Source organism: Saccopteryx bilineata, chromosome 6, assembly GCF_036850765.1.
Source record: "Saccopteryx bilineata isolate mSacBil1 chromosome 6, mSacBil1_pri_phased_curated, whole genome shotgun sequence".
NCBI lineage: Eukaryota > Metazoa > Chordata > Mammalia > Chiroptera > Emballonuridae > Saccopteryx > Saccopteryx bilineata.
Genome location: NC_089495.1, coordinates 73,453,828 through 73,470,261, shown reverse-complemented (window position 1 = coordinate 73,470,261; position 16,434 = coordinate 73,453,828). Strand labels below are relative to the sequence as shown.

The window sequence follows — 16,434 nt, the reverse complement described above, 5'->3', positions numbered from 1 at the left end:
TGTTACCCCAAAACACATGGCTCTTTTCTTAGACATCTAAAGTGTCATAAACAACATACTCTATTATTTCAGTTGGTAGTACTTATAATGCAACTTGAAAATGACCCTGACACTGAGAAATAGCATGACACACTACATCTTCTAGCTCATCAGCTGAGGCAAATGCCATAGTTGATGAAACAGGAATTTTATTTTCTCAGGACTTCAGTGAGACACATGAATAGGAACAAAGAAATAAAACCCCATTTATATGTCACATCTCCATACTGATCCATAGCAAATATTTTAAAGTTCTGTTAACCCATGACGCATTTATAATAAAAAGATATATGTGCAAATACCAAACATCTATATATACATACACATCATTTTAATATATTGTTTTCACAAGGATAATTATGAGAATAAAATTATTAGAAAAGAAGCACAGAAAAATTACATTAGTATTTTCAATACAAATAAAGAACATTAAAAACAATTAAAAACCTGGGATGGAAATGGCAACCTCTGGAAGAAAGAGATGCTGCTTTGGTTGTATTATATTAAAAATGAGGATCTTAGAATTCATGAAGCTACAAGAATCCATACCTCTCCCACTGCTTTGACTTTGTTTCCCAGAACTAACATTCCAATTGGGATACCTCTAAGGTTAGGGCAGCTTCTGATGTTGTGGCCGGAAGGTCCTGTCTTCACTACCTTGTAAATGCCCGGACCTCCTCGCAAGAACGGCATATCTTGTTCTTGCATTGTTGCTTCCTGTGGGCAGCAGGAGTTTATGTCTTTGAAAAAGTCATCAGTATTAGTTTTAGGTTCCTGAAAATTTAAATAGGAAAGAAAATAAAATACAATCTATTATCACTTTCAACATCTTCCTATTAATAGCTTTTACAACTCTATAATTCTGTAATATTAAGAAATAGAACATACATGCAAATATAACTGAAGTGTCAGTAAACACGACCACTAAAGAGTTGTTCAGTTTTTCAATGCTGAATAATAATTAAAATAAAGTTGAAGAGAATATAGCAGGGTAGCAACTGAACCCCAGATTTTTGCCCACCAAAATTTGAGAAATACAGGTACTTAATTTTACTTTGATTTTTAATGAATATTTAACAGGGGGAGAAACAAAAGTAATTTACTATGTGAACCACAACTGAATAATTTAATACTGAATTACTGTATGTTATTATGGGTTAAAAAGCCTAAATCTTCATTTCCTCCCACTTTTGTCTGTAATAATTATTTACAAATAGAGAAAATAGGTGTGAAAACTCTGGAGACTTATCTATAAACAGAGATAACAATGATAAAGAAATGTGCATAAAATATGGCTACAACTTAATATTTACCAGTTATGAATGAAGTAAGAATGTTTATAAGATTTTAACAACTCCTATTTTCTTAATACAGAACAAATAAAAGTCTTGGTGAATTTGCTAAGCCATTATTAAACAATACTATGTTAAAGCTATTAACAGAAAAAGATGATTATACTTTTAGTAGAGAAAAGATAGTAATAAAGAGGCATTTTTATGCAAATATAATGCATCTGCATTTAAGAGTCATTTCTGCAATGAAAGAAAAGCTCACACCCTAAATTTCTCTTGAATGTGAATGCTGTGATGAAATTGTTTTCTAAGTAAATGCAACAAAGAGGAATAACAACCTTCCTATATTTGTTCTTCCTCCCAACTAAATATAAATCAAAGTTCCACAGTAAGGGTTCTTCCATTTTCATTATTACTCCTTTAAAACAGATAAAAAATGCACCCTTACATACAGTAACATACACTCTACAAACTGCTCTATTATTGAAATTCAGTAAAAGATGATCATACGGGAGCACTTACTAAAACATTAGGTTAAAATTAATATTTAGTAATGTTAAAATAAAAAGACACACATTATGCAAGATAAAATATTACTGAATAGATCTATCCATATTAATACTCATGCTAAGAATTCTGTAAACATGTCCACATGTAGAAAATAAAATCCTGATGTTAAGAAAATGTGTATCCAAGCATTGTTTACCTGAAACTTTAATTCTATATATGCTTAGTAAAAGGAAATTTTAGAGCCATTAGTACCCTTCATATAATATTGTATAAATTGTATTATGATCAATAACCATCCATTTTTAGTTATACATATATACACTATCGACAATAGTTATTTACATAATCATCATACTGCTCTTATTTTAAATTCTTTAGCTATATATTGGAATTTTAATGAAAATGAGACTTTTAAATACTACAAAAATTTAGACTAAATTTTACATCTACAATCTAAAATATTTGCAATCTAAAATAATCTTAAAATCCCCATTTTATATACCCATGCATGTATACTTGTGAAACTTATACATGTGCACAACAATATGAATATAAAAAAGTTACAAATGGAAAGTAGGGTCTGAAATCTAAATTGTGCTGCTACATTCACAAGGTTTTCAATGAACGTTTAAAAATGTCTAGCTGTATATATCAATTTTAGTAAATATATGCTATTTCAAAGTTGGAAGCAGAAAGTCCTTATTACTATTGAACTTGAAAAAAATTCATGGTTATGAAATAAAAAATCACAAGCAAATATTAACAGATTTAGAGAAAAAATAGTCTCACTGCTTTGTAATGCTGCAACTAGAGCATTTAATTAAGTATAATAGTATTTTCAACTTTTGATCATTCAGGGTAATAGATAAGTGTTGGCAAACTAATATAACTGCAATTTATTCACTGGAAGAATATATTTATTTATATGATAACTTTTATTAAAATATTACATAGTTCATTAAACTATATAAATTAATAAATGTAAAAAAGTCTATCCAATTTTAAATAATAAACAGTACAAAAAGAACTGATAGATGTAAAGTAAGAACTGTACCTTTTACTCTCAGGCAATCTTAAAATACATATTTTACTCAATATAGGAATGTAAGACCTGGCACCAGCCTATGAATTGCACTTCCATCCTGTTCTCAGATGAACATCAAGAAAGCATTGTGAAAAAAATAGGAAAAAAACAGAGGAGCCACAGGGTTGAGAGACTTTACCACCTAAATCAGCTGGCGCTGACTTGGATGTAGTTGTGGGAGAAGCTAGTTATAAAATTAAACACAGAAAATTTGAAGTCGTGTAAAAGTTTAACTTAAACTAGTAATACATTCTTTGGGAGAAGCAGTGGGAAAAGGATTACAGGGAAAACTCAACTGCAGTATAGATCTTTTCTGGTAAAAAAAACCCTGTTATTTTAAACAAAGACTTCAAAGAATAAAATGTAAATTTGTTATACATGCTGAAATACCTGAATAATGTATAATTGTTCCTTACAGTTAACTCACCTGGGGAAAAAAAGCTTTGGAAGTCCATGAAAATACGTCCAAATCCCTGACTCCTTGGCTAGCATTAAAGATATTCTGAGCGACAAAGTTTAAGAAAGAAAAATATCAACAAAGAAAGGGAACAGGATATCAGCTGCAGAAGATGTGTTCACAGTAGCAACATTGTTCTGTTCTCTAGCACCAGCACTTCAATTTTAGTCTATAAAGGGAAACTGAAGCCATCAGAGTAAACCATATCAAGGAGATTCTGATAAATAATTTTTGTCAAAAGCTTTCCATGAATATAGTGTGTCATGCCATTTACTAAAATTAAGAGCCAGACATTGATTTAAAGCTTAACACACAGTCAGTGCAAGAGGGAAACTTTAAAAACCCTAATCAGACAACATATCCATTCCAATATAACCCAGATTTGTTTCATGACAGAAAACAGTCTGCGATTTTATAAAGAAAATGTGACTATAGATTGTATACTGCAACTATTACTATAATAATAATGGCATGTAGTATATGTGAACTAGTTATCACTTTTTAAAATACCAAAAAAATTAGGATTAAACAACAACAAAAACACCTAAGTCATTTTTCAATATTCTTCTCTTCTATAAATGGAAAAAAATCATTTGTAAATGTTACTGAAAGCTGATAGCAAATTGGTTAAGAAAGCATACAGAAAAACACACATCTGAACATCTGATCAAAAGCCAGGCCTAGTTTTCTCCATTTCAAAGTTTAGGAAATGCAGATATGTAGTCATTATGTAAAGTCTAAAAATATTTTGTTAAAGAGCAACCAATTCAAACTAGCATGATTCCAGAAAAAATGTTTTTACAAACTGTCATAATGAGAATTTAAATTATACATATTTTACACAGATATATCATTCTATTGAATGTATCTGAAATTAAAATCTTTCCAGTGAGTAGGAATTATACAATTTTATTGCTTATGTACATACTGTGATAAGTGATTATTTTGGACAAAATAAGGACATTCAAAATATTAATAAAAGCTGTCATTATTCAAGACTTCAAAACAAAACAAAACAAAAACATAATCCTCAACCAATTTTAAGCCATTTTAGATAAGAATTTATTTAAATGCTGTAATTCTATATTTTCCTGATGTATATATGTGAATAGACAGATGTAGACACACACCCAAATACATACATATATGCTAACTCATAAATATGACATATCTAATAATATGCCTACAAATAAAGGTAAAAAAAAACAACCCCTCAAAACCAAATCCCTGACTACATTCAAAAAAGGACAGAGCCTGACCAGACAGTGGCACAGTGGAGGTTACCAGCTTGAACGCGGGCTCATCTGGTTTGAGCAAAGCTCACCAGCTTGAACCCAAGGTTGCTGGCTTGAGCAAAGGGTTACTTGGTCTGCTGAAGTCCCCCAGTCAAGGCACATATGAGAAAGCAATCAATGAACAACTAAGGTGCCGCAACGAAGAATTGATGCTTCTCATCTCTCTCCCTTCCTGTCTGTCCCTCTCTGTTCCTCTCTCTGTCTTTCTTTGTCAACCCCCCTCCCCTCAAAAAACCCCCACCAAAAAATGGATAGAAGACAGGGTCTTTAGGTAAAGTGGCAACATGTTGCAAAGCATTTTGGTTCATCCACGTGTATAAGAATTTGTGAAATTATTTGCTCAACGGTTTTTCTCTTTCACAGGAAATGGTGGTACAGGACTTTGACATAAAGCAGTAACAAGATGTTTTAGAAACATTATTTTTTGGCTTAATTATTTTTAGTATTAAAAGCAATGTGAAAAGCAATGCAGACAGAGTTAGTAAGAAAGAAGTGATGCTGGTGACTGACAATATTTAAAGCTTGTACCTTTCTTGAATTTCTATGTACAAACAAGTGTTTTCTGAGTACAAGTTAACATATACAAGAATAAGACAGTGATGTAACTACTAGCCATATACTGTCAATAAAATCCATTTTATACATGTTAATTTTATGTGGATTCAAATTTGACACATTTTGCTTTTGTTCTGTATTTATTAAAAATTCTTAATCTGCACTGGTTTATTATAAGATTATTTTCAAAATAAACTACATTTATTAGGAATCAAAAATGTACCAAATAAAAACTTGGAGTTTAAAAATAAAATATACTTGTCAAGTTTTCTTTTGAATATTTAGGAAAGTTTAAAGATACGAACATGCATAAAAATATTAACTTCTCCAATGTCTTAATTTCTCACTATTAAAAAATATAAATTAGCTTTCATATTATATATAATTTAATAGATTTTTATGAGCACATATACATATGTATACATATGTATATATTATATACATACATACACATACATATTAAAAAATCTAATTTTATTCTCAAAGACTTTTAAAGGCAAAAAATATTGTTAAAAAAATTAAAAAATTAAAGCATACTAAAACCTAACTAAATTTTTGAGCACCACATCGCAACTCTAAACTGGTAATCTTTCAAGGCATAAAAGAAATCAAATAAGTGGATAATTTTTATGGTGAAACACATTACCAAACATGTCAAATGCTCATGTAAAAAAAAAGAAGATGATAGTTTTTTCATTGTGCTAGATAAGCACAGAGTTTAGAATTAACATTGTTAAAGTGAAAAAGATAAAATATCTCAGAAAAATTAAACATAGCATGTATACAAACAATTCCAACATTATTTTAATGCCTAAATCTCATTCTGTTTAGGAAACGTAAATACCAAGCTAAAGTATGAAATGAAGCTTTCAATTATCATGTATGACAGCACATTTACTAATGGTATATTTAATAAATATTTACCAAGATAAAAAAATAGGTTATGCATACACGGTGCACATGCATGTGCACATACACACACATATCTATTAACAAAACTATGAAATCTGGAGTACGTTAAAGCTGTGACTGCCAGACATCAGTAGGTATCCCAAAAGAATAAAACTGGATATAAAATGCAAGAAACATTTGCTAATTTTACCAATTACCCTGGGTAATCCTCTAAGAGAGACTACTAAATGATATGTCCCTTTCATTTCTCCTTCAAATCTTCCATGCATCCAATTTTGGAAAAATCAACCGACTTTGTATATGTGAATACCAAAATACATAAGTAGGTAAGAAGTGTTTGTATAAAGGCACAGAGATATTCAGAGATCAAAGTTGCTTTTGCAAGAATTCAGATAACATGAGCATTATAAAGGTATCTGAGCATACTTCTAATGAGATAGCATTTGCTTTCCTTGATATAAATTTTCTCTACCCTTCAACTTGCTTCAGAATGTTAGAAGACTTCATTTTTGACAAAGTAGGCACAGAATTGTGCTTCTAAGTTTCAAATAACTAAATATCTCTTTTCCTGGAAGTAAAACTGCTTTCCCCAAAATTTAAGTGCTATTCGTAGTCAGTCAAATGTCTCTCGTGTCATGTGCATAACTAATTCTTTACTACATTGTCCCTAATGAGTGAAACATTATACTACTTATGTTTTGTAGTTTCCAAATCTTTATAATTTAAAACCAATATTCCTCTGGTATGCCTTCTCAGACTAACCCACGTCATCACCTTCAACAAATATGGTATTCATCCTCATTCAACCATTAAAGTCATGAATATTCATATTTATTTAATTTGTGAGTTCTAGCCAAAGTAATCTGATTTTTATAGGTATTTTACTTAATCAGTTTATAACTATATTTATCCTCATCTCCCTTCTAGATTAAGGTAGACTAAACATAAAATCATGGGCTTTAATTATATCAACTGGGTTCTGGAGCCAGCTCCACTACTTTCTATATGTAATCTTGGGAGAGAAACCCTGTCATTGAGAAAATGAGAATACTGACATACTTAACATCACAGGATCACACTGAGAATTAAGTGAGAGAATTAAGATGAGGAGCATATATGTGTTAGAAATTCTTTTAAGCAGTGTACATACCAGATAACCAAGAATTAAACCAGTATTTGACAAATGTTGAAAGCCAACAATGAGCAAAATGTAATACTTAAAACTTTGGAAGAAACAAATATGAGTTTAGTAGGAACCCTTATGAGTTTTGACCCTTAAGGAGTTTAACAGTAATATGAGATATATAAATACAAATTGGCTGAAGGCAAGGAAAACAAAACAAAACAACTAAGCATTATGGGTAGTTGCAGAAAGAAGCCTTTTCTACTTTCACAAAGTGCTACCAGAGAAGGGAGAGGGAAACCTAATTTCCCCAGCACTTACACATTTTCTATCCTCAATTCTTTGCTTCACTCATATAAACTATTTATTATTTCCCAAACATAACATGCCTCCATGACTTTGGACATTTGTTTTTGTCTAGAAATTCCTTCACTTTTTCTTTAAGACCTCCTTAATGTCACTTCCTAAGTGAAGCCATTCTAAAAGTTATCACAATGCAATTTTATTATTTAAATATAGTATGCCTGTCACACTGTTCAGTGAGTACCTCAAGAGCAAGGACTACACTGTATCTTATTTATTTTGTATCCTTCCCCTCTGCCTATCCACCCAAAACCTACATCCCAGCTCTGTGTTTGGTACATAATAAGGACTCAATAAATATTTGTTGAATGAACAATTAACAAATTAGTAGGTAAGGCATTATTGGGAAGTACAGAGAAGAAAACTGTCAAGAGAAATTTTTAGCATGGTCAACTAGGAAAATATTAGAAAAGTTAGGGAAAAAATGAAAACAAAAGCATTCTAGATAAATAAAACAACATAAGCAAAGACTGTAAGAAGTAAAACTGAACACAGTGGTCTAAAAAGAGCAGGAAGTTCTGTTAAAGTATGAGCACCTCACAGAAAAGAAATTGCATCCTTCATATTTTAAAAATACCTAGTTATACTGTAATATGAATGTCCAATGCTATTTAATCTGTTAACAGGAGCATTACCAAAATGCTAAAACAGAGTTCAAGTCCCATTTGAACTAAGTTAGGATGACATTATTTCTTAGTAATGTTTAAATAAAACTTGCTAGGTGGCTAAAATTTAGCTAAAGTAAATATGTACAATGAAAACAAGTATGATAATGGTAGTAAACAAACACAGCAGTGCAACAAAAATCACTTTAAACCTCTTTCTAAATATGATTACTTATGGTAGTCTTTTTTGAAAAAGGAGTTCATCAAATATTTAGGCAGTGTTTAAATTTCCAATCCCCAACCCCACTCTTCCTAAAGTTTGTTTGAGTCAGGACCCAAATAAGGTACAAACATCGAATGCAAAATTGTTTCAACCAGAAAAGGTCGAAGAGGTAGATGTCAAGATTGCTGAAGGCAACTTTTGGTACTTTTCCATCTTAAGTTAGTGGCTTGGTCCTTCATTTTTTAAATTATCAGTGTTTTGCAATTATAAGCCAGAATCATAGCTGATTATCCACAAATAGAATTTTAGAAAAGGAAGAATAGTGTAAGGAAGAATAGTGTAAAGTGACTTCCCAGTAGTAAATGTAGTAAGAGACGTGAAGGAAGAAGTAACAAAATGCATTTATTTAGCTGTATTAGTTCCTTTAGGGGATGAGATGGAATTATTATTCCGTCTGTGCAAATACCATTCTCTCTAAACCCTATCACATTGAGCCCTGCAGAGTAAGGTACTCATTAAAAACTTCCTGCTTGTGTAAGGGGCCTGCTCTAACCCCTACAGACAAAAACCCTGGAAAACTAGTCTGTCCTTACCTATGCCAGGTTCTGATTGTGTGGGTCCTTCTCTAACACCTGCATTGTAGCAACTTTATGCTAGATTTGTTTAGAGACGAAGACCAGTAAATTTTGCTGGTATGTGTGTCTGGTATCCCCTCATCTTAAGTCACCACATAAATATAAACCATTATATCATCTACCTGTTCTCTTATTTTTACACCAAAATTGCTCTACGCTTCTTCCTGATCCAAGATCAAACTATTCCCGTTTGCCTCATGACTTTATATTGTACTTAACGGGAAGAAACTCACTTTCCTCTAAAATCTTGTGAGTCACAGTGTTGTCATCATATGTGTCTTCATGTTGATGGGGATGATCATTGAATTGTCTTGCCTTTTAGTTCCTAAACTGGGGCAGTTCCAATGACTTTCACTTCCAATATACTTCAGCTACCTTTTCATGGTCACATTAATGGACCACCTCATTCAATAAAATGCTCTAACTATGAAATCATATTCAAGTATTATTCTTCATAAAACAAACTCCTATATCCTTCCAGCTCTTTAACTACAGTGTACGCACTATGTTGTTCCAGGACTTCATTAAGCCGCCAAAGCTCCCTGGAGTCCATCTGTTCTTTCACATTTCTAACTTAGGCCAGATCCCAGATATCTCAACCGCTCTTCCATTAGCATCTGGAATTCCTTTTCATCCCTGTTTTTCTGTCATACAACTCTGGAAAATTCCAGTTAATGTTGTCATCTACTTTCTTGGCTCCTTTAATTCTGGGAACTTAGGGTTGTGGGGGAAAAGGGGTATCCAGAATGGAGCCATCCAGCGGTCTCACTGGGTCCTTCATGGATCAACAATCCCAAAACAAGTAGTTTTACATCAAATTCTTCTTCTATTTCTATCAAACATTATTCTAAATTTTTATGACATTTTTGAACCCTTTAACTTAACTCATTTGATTCTATCTCAACTACGGCTTTCCACTCTTCTAGTTTATGGAAGTACCATGGATTCCTTCAACCTGTTCCCTTGCTCACTGCATCCCTGAAAACTTGTCTACTGCCATATATATCCTTTCCTCCTTCACAAAAACAACACCCAATATGGCTTTAATTACTTTTTTTCATCTGTTTACAGTCTTCAGATTTCTTATTTTTTAAGATTTTATTGATTTTTAAGAGAGGAAGAGAGGGGAGTGGGGGAGAGAAAAAGGGAAGAGAAACAGGAATCATCAACTCATTGTAGCTGTTTCCTGTATGTGCCTTGACCAGGAAAGCCCAGAGATTTGAACTGGTGACCTCAGCATTCAAATCGATGTTTTATCTGCTGCGCCACCCCAGGTTGAGCAGTCTTAAAATTTCTTTAAATCACTTTTTTTTTTGTATTTTTCCAAAGTGAGAAGTGGGGGGTGGCAGACACAAAGACTCCTGCATGCGCCTGAGGTGGAGGCCATGGAGCCATCCTCAGCGCCCTGGCCAACTTTGCTCCAATAGAGCCTTGGCTGTGGGAGGAGAAAAGAGAGATAGAGAGAAAGGAGAGGGGGAAAGGTAGAGAAGCAGACGGGCACTTCTCCTGTGTGCCCTGACCAGGAGTCGCATCCAGGACTTCCATACACCAGGCTGACGCTCTACTGCTGAGCCCAACAGGCCAAGGCTGATTTCTTTAAATCTTTTATTTACCCCTTTTATACTGATGTCTTTCCTTTAATATATAAAAATCTCATATAGCTACTATCTTTAAAATAAAGGTAACAAAAAAACCTCAGCCTTCTAAGTGATACCAGACACAGTGAATTATTTACACGAAAATAGAACTTACGTCATTCTTAAAGACTAGAAAATACCAGAAGCCACTTACTTCATTTTACTTTCTATCTCCATTATTCTGAATCAATATTTTTTTCAGATAAGTCAATGACAACCTTCTCATTTACATTCAAATGAAAACCCATCAACAATATCTATGTGGCGCTCTCCATTTAGTTTTCTGTCTTACCTTTGTTACTACCCTTCTAAGGCCTCATGAACACACTGTCTACTACAAACGGTCTCTTAGATGGGGTTTAAAAGCATCAAACAACAGAACACTAACGTTCCAAAACAAAACCATGAAATTTAGAACTTCGATACACAGCACTTCTTGCTCTTCCTTTCTATCGTTGATTCTCTCTCTCCCTCTCTCTCTTTTTTGTGACTATGTTCCTCTTTCAAAAGCCTCTTTCTTCAAATGAAAAAGCAAAGGAATTAGGAAAATACTTTTGGAATGAGGGAGGCAGTAAAGATAATATAATGCCTTATTAGCCCTGGCCGGTTGGCTCAGCGGTAGAGCGTCGGCCTAGCGCGGAGGACCCGGGTTCGATTCCCGGCCAGGGCACACAGGAGAAGCGCACATTTGCTTCTCCACCCCTCCGCCGCGCCTTCCTCTCTGTCTCTCTCTTCCCCTCCCGCAGCCAAGGCTCCATTGGAGCAAAGATGGCCCGGGCGCTGGGGATGGCTCTGTGGCCTCTGCCCCAGGCGCTAGAGTGGCTCTGGTCGCAACATGGCGACACCCAGGAGGGTCGCAACATGGCGTCGCCCAGGATGGGCAGAGCATCGCCCCCTGGTGGGCATGCCGGGTGGATCCCGGTCGGGCGCATGCGGGAGTCTGTCTGACTGTCTCTCCCTATTTCCAGCTTCAGAAAAATGCAAAAAAATTAAAAATATATATATATATAATGCCTTATTAAAGACGTAAGTATACAAAAGTCTAAAATTGCTGAAAATTCAAAAAATAAATTGTGAACATAAGAAATAAAATGGCTGTTACAATTATTTCATTTAAAACATAACTTTCACAATCCTGAGGAGTATTTGGTTACATAATGAAAATACAATTTCAAACCATTTAAGGCCAACTTATTAGCCATAGATGATAAAGAATTATTTCTCTTTCAGAGCAGTACCATTTTTCCACAGGGTCAAAATCCTTTTATGTATGTATGTATGTATGTATGTGAGTGAGAGAAGGGGAGACAGAGACACAGACTCCTGCATGCTCCTGGACTGAGACTGACCTGGCAAACCCAGTCTTGGGCTGATGCTCTGCCCGTCTGGGGCCAAGCTTGCAACTAAGCTATCTTTAGCACCTGAGACAAAGGCTCCCCAGAGCCATCCTCAGCACCTGGGACAACACATTCTAATCAATCAAGCCATGGCTGTGGGAGGAGGTGGGGGGAGAGAGAGAGACAGAAGGAGAGAGAGAGAGAGAGAGAGAGAGAGAGAGAAGGGACAAGGGAGGAGAAGCAGATGGTCACTTCTCTTGTATGCCCTGACCGGGAATTGAACCCAGTACTTCCACATACCAGGTCGACACCACTGAGCCAACCGGCCAGGGCCAGGTCAAAATCCTTTACATTTTTATCTACAGATACAAATCTAAGGAAAATTTAAGAATATCTGGTTTATTTAAAATTTAATACTTTAATTATAGATTTGTCATCTTTTAGCTTCTTAGTAAAACAGTAGGCAGACATGCTTCAACCTTATTTTATAATGTATATGTTAGTAAAATGAAAAATTATATAGATAGATATAGATATATCTCTCCCCTCTGTACTACTATAAAACATATACAAAATACAAAAAGAAATGAAAGCAATAAATACAAATAGAAGTTCCTGTATTTTCTTTCCCAAAAAATCATCTTGTATAACTGTCCCTTTGGAGAACATTACTCTAGAGCAGGGGTCCCCAAACTTTTTACACAGGGGGCCAGTTCACTGTCCCTCAAACTGTTGGAGGGCCAGACTATAAAAAAACTATGAACAAATCCCTATGCACACTGCACATATCTTATTTTAAAGTAAAAAAACAAAATGGGAAGAAATACAATATTTAAAATAAAGAACAAGTAAATTTAAATCAACAAACTGACCAGTATTTCAATGGGAACTATGCTCCTCTCACTGACCACCAATAAAAGAGGTGTCCCTTCCGGAAGTGTGGCGGGGGCCAAATAAATGGCCTCAGGGGGCCGCACGTGGCCCGCGGGCCGTAGTTTGGGAACCCCTGCTCTAGAGTCTAGACTATCAAGGAGAAAAAGAAACAATATATTGAATGGTTAGATAGAATAAGCTAACTTCATATACTGGTTTTTAAGAAATTCAACTGTTTAAAATATTAACTTTTTTAAGAAATAAAATTTTAACAGTGCTATTTATTAGCAGGGTCATAAAGAATACATACAGAGTTGATGGTGATGAAAAGAAAGAAATACCACACTTTTATGTTTGAATTATAAAGAGTTGTGGATTGCTATCATATTAGCAATCTTGGAAACACTGGCTCTAAATATTCTACTGTATCTGTTAGAGAGATTCAATAAATTCAGACAGAAATATTTAACTTCAACTAGAACAGTATACTGCCAGTCTAAAAATTCATCTTATTTTAACCCAATAGTAAGATAAGCCGAGAAAGAAAAGATTCAAACTTAAAACACAGAGAATTACAAAATGCCAACAGAAAAAACAAGTATGTTATACAGGTTTTTGAATGTATAATAATACCACATTCATAAATTTAGTTTGGAATTCATTCCAAACTGTAGTGTGAATAAGAAAGGAAAAATAATATGCAACTCTCATTTCCCACCTTTTTGAAAGGAACTCAGTATTCTGCCTGTGATGGATCATGATAAGAATTAAGGTATTTAGCCTTGTCAAACTCCACTTTTCTTACAAGAATCTATCAAGAATTCAAGCACTTATCAAGTAAAAGTTATTTAGTTGTGGTTTACCTCAGAACTGAAAAGCCTTAATTAATGTCCTGTAATGAGGGCAGTGTACCTATAATGCTTTTAAAATGACCTTTTACTTACATCAACAGGGACCAGAAGACTCTTGCCAAGATGCTGATTAAAAGAGAGGCACCAGGCTTCAGTGTAACCATTCATGTTAGGAACATACTTCTTTATTGTCTCATCATTCAGTCTCAGCCATACACCATCATCATTGTGGATCTATGGGAAATAAGCAACAAAAACAAGCCACACCCTCTTGTAGCTCCTCTGAGGCTAGCTAGCAAGGGCCGAAAGATCACAAAGCAGCACAAATAATGGTGGACATGGTGATTAGCATCTAGTTTTTGAAGAAGGTAAATATAAGAGAAACTTTAAAGAAACAAGCAGCAAGGGAACATCAGCAGTATGATAATGCATATGGTGAGTGTAAAAGCAATGCCACTTAGGAGTAAAAGTACAAAGAAATTACACTTTAAAATAGTTTAAACAAAAAATCAGATATTTCCCAAAAGAATGTAAGTCTTCCTTCCCCTTAATTTAGATTTTAACAATCAGAAGTTGATTGTATTATTAAAAAAGTGTACTGTCAAAGTTAAGAGCACTACAATAAACACATTTAAAAACAAACAACATTTTAAAAATTCAAGATGAACTGTACCCACTTTTAGTGAGTATTTGTACAGGTTTTGACTACTATGTTAACTGTGTTCCTTTCATGTTAAAAATATAATTTTAGTTTCTTCTTTATTGATCAAGAAAAATAAATTAAATGTTTGAAATTCAATGAGCACATTTTGCAAATTTTCCAAACACTACCCAAACTATTGTACTTAAAACATATACAGCCCTGGCCGGTTGGCTCAGTGGTAGAGCGTCGGCCTGGTGTACAGGAGTCCCGGGTTCGATTCCCGGCCAAGGCACACAGGAGAAGTGCCCATCTGCTTCTCCACCCCTCCCCCTCTCCTTCCTCTCTGTCTCTCTCTTCCCCTCCCGCAGCGAGGCTCCACTGGAGCAAAGATGGCCCGGGCGCTGGGGATGGCTCCTTGGCCTCTGCCCCAAGCGCTAGAGTGGCTCTGGTCGCAACAGAGCGACGCCCCGGAGGGGCAGAGCATTGCCCCCTGGAGGGCAGAGCGTCGCCCCCTGGTGGGCGTGCCTGGTGGATCCCGGTCGGGTCCATGCGGGAGTCTGTCTGACTGTCTCTCCCCGTTTCCAGCTTCAGAAAAATACAAAAAAACAAACAAAACAAACAAAAAAAACAAACAAAAAAAACAAACAAAAACATATTCTTACAGAAAACTTAGAAACTTTATTATTGTGCAAACAATGCAAGAGCTTTCGGTCCAAAATTTATTACCAAGTGTTTTGTTACAAATTACCTCATCAATAAAAGTGATAGTTCCATTGACTTTCACTATGCCTATCTGCTCACTCTGAAGGGAAGGGTGGCTCCGGATACGGAGCCCTGCACTGTCCTTGGCCACAAATTTTCGAACCTGAGAAAAGCAAAGAAGAAAAATCATGTAATAGAGTTCTTATACTTGTAAGTGATAAAATTCAACAGATTTGAAAGTATTATTAATTCTGAGAAAGTTTCCAAAACATTTTGTAGCTGTTTTCCCTGTATAGCAGTGGTTTTTTATAACAGAACATAAGTATTAAAATGTATATTACTGAAAAACAATTATAAAATTATTAATATCCCCTTAAAATTTTGAGGACATGATAAAAAGGAGAAAAGAGCTATTTATTCCTTTTAGAATGGTATAATATTAATACTTTACCAATGTTTCCTTTTTAATAAATATCGTTTACAAAAATTCCTCTATTTTCTTTTTCTTTCTTTCTCTTTTTTTTTAAAGATTTTATTTATTAATTTTACAGATAAAAGAGAAAGGCAGGGGACAAGAAGTATCAATTCATAGTTGCTTCACTTTAGTTGTTTATTAATTGCCTCTAGTATGTGTCTTGACCCGGCAAGCCCAGGGTTTCGAACTGGAAACTTCAGTGTTCCAGGTCGACATTCTATCCACTGTGCCACCATAGGCAGGCTCTATTTACTTTTCCTGCTAAGAAGTTAATTTTTCTTAGCACAGGATACTTTAACCCTGAAAAGTTTATACACTTATAAACAGAAGACTTTTTGTTAGTTGCAGAATTTCAATTAACAGAAAATTTACTAAACTATTATATAAAGAAGCCACAAAGTATAGGTTATACAATTTATAAATGATTAGAATTACCATGAACTACTTTTCAAAATTATTTAGGGATATTCAGAATTCAAATACTGAAATCAAGTAAAATATTAGATGTTTAATTGCCATCTTGAAGAGTCAATGAAGAAAATTAATAAATCTCTAATTGTTTCAGGTTCTGATTTTATCCTACTCTAACCTTATTTGGTTGAGGTTCAGTCTTTGGTTTCACCAGTTGAGTTCCTGGTGGTATCATCCCTTTTGGTGGGTCTTTAACTTTTACTTCTAGGCCAGCATCTGTAAGAAAAGGGAGGGAACATTTGAGAATACAAGAAAGGGAGGATCCTTAAACCTAACCTTATATATATTTATAGGCTGTTATAAACAGTTAAAACAAATATCTGAATTCTGTTTTGTTTTTTTTTTTTGTATT

General features: G+C 34.3%; 1 protein-coding gene and 1 non-coding gene across 17 annotated transcripts in view; one reads left to right on the top strand and one right to left on the bottom strand.

Annotated features, from left to right (window-relative positions):
• Positions 1-16,434, bottom strand: part of MYCBP2 (MYC binding protein 2) — a 333,902-nt gene that overhangs the window by 73,534 nt on the left and 243,934 nt on the right. For 12 of the 16 annotated variants that reach the window (XM_066236389.1, XM_066236395.1, XM_066236388.1 and 9 more), the window contains 5 exons: positions 16,201-16,298; positions 15,183-15,299; positions 13,885-14,025; positions 3,353-3,427; positions 589-813 (listed from right to left, as the gene is read on the bottom strand). In XM_066236389.1, coding sequence (XP_066092486.1) covers positions 589-813; positions 3,353-3,427; positions 13,885-14,025; positions 15,183-15,299; positions 16,201-16,298 — 656 coding nt within the window. The remainder of the gene's footprint in view (positions 1-588; positions 814-3,352; positions 3,428-13,884; positions 14,026-15,182; positions 15,300-16,200; positions 16,299-16,434) is intronic. The other 4 variants (XM_066236393.1, XM_066236404.1, XM_066236400.1 and 1 more) reach the window with 3 other exon arrangements.
• TRNAL-UAG (transfer RNA leucine (anticodon UAG)) lies at positions 11,327-11,400 on the top strand. The gene has a single exon. It is a non-coding gene; the product is annotated as a tRNA-Leu (tRNA).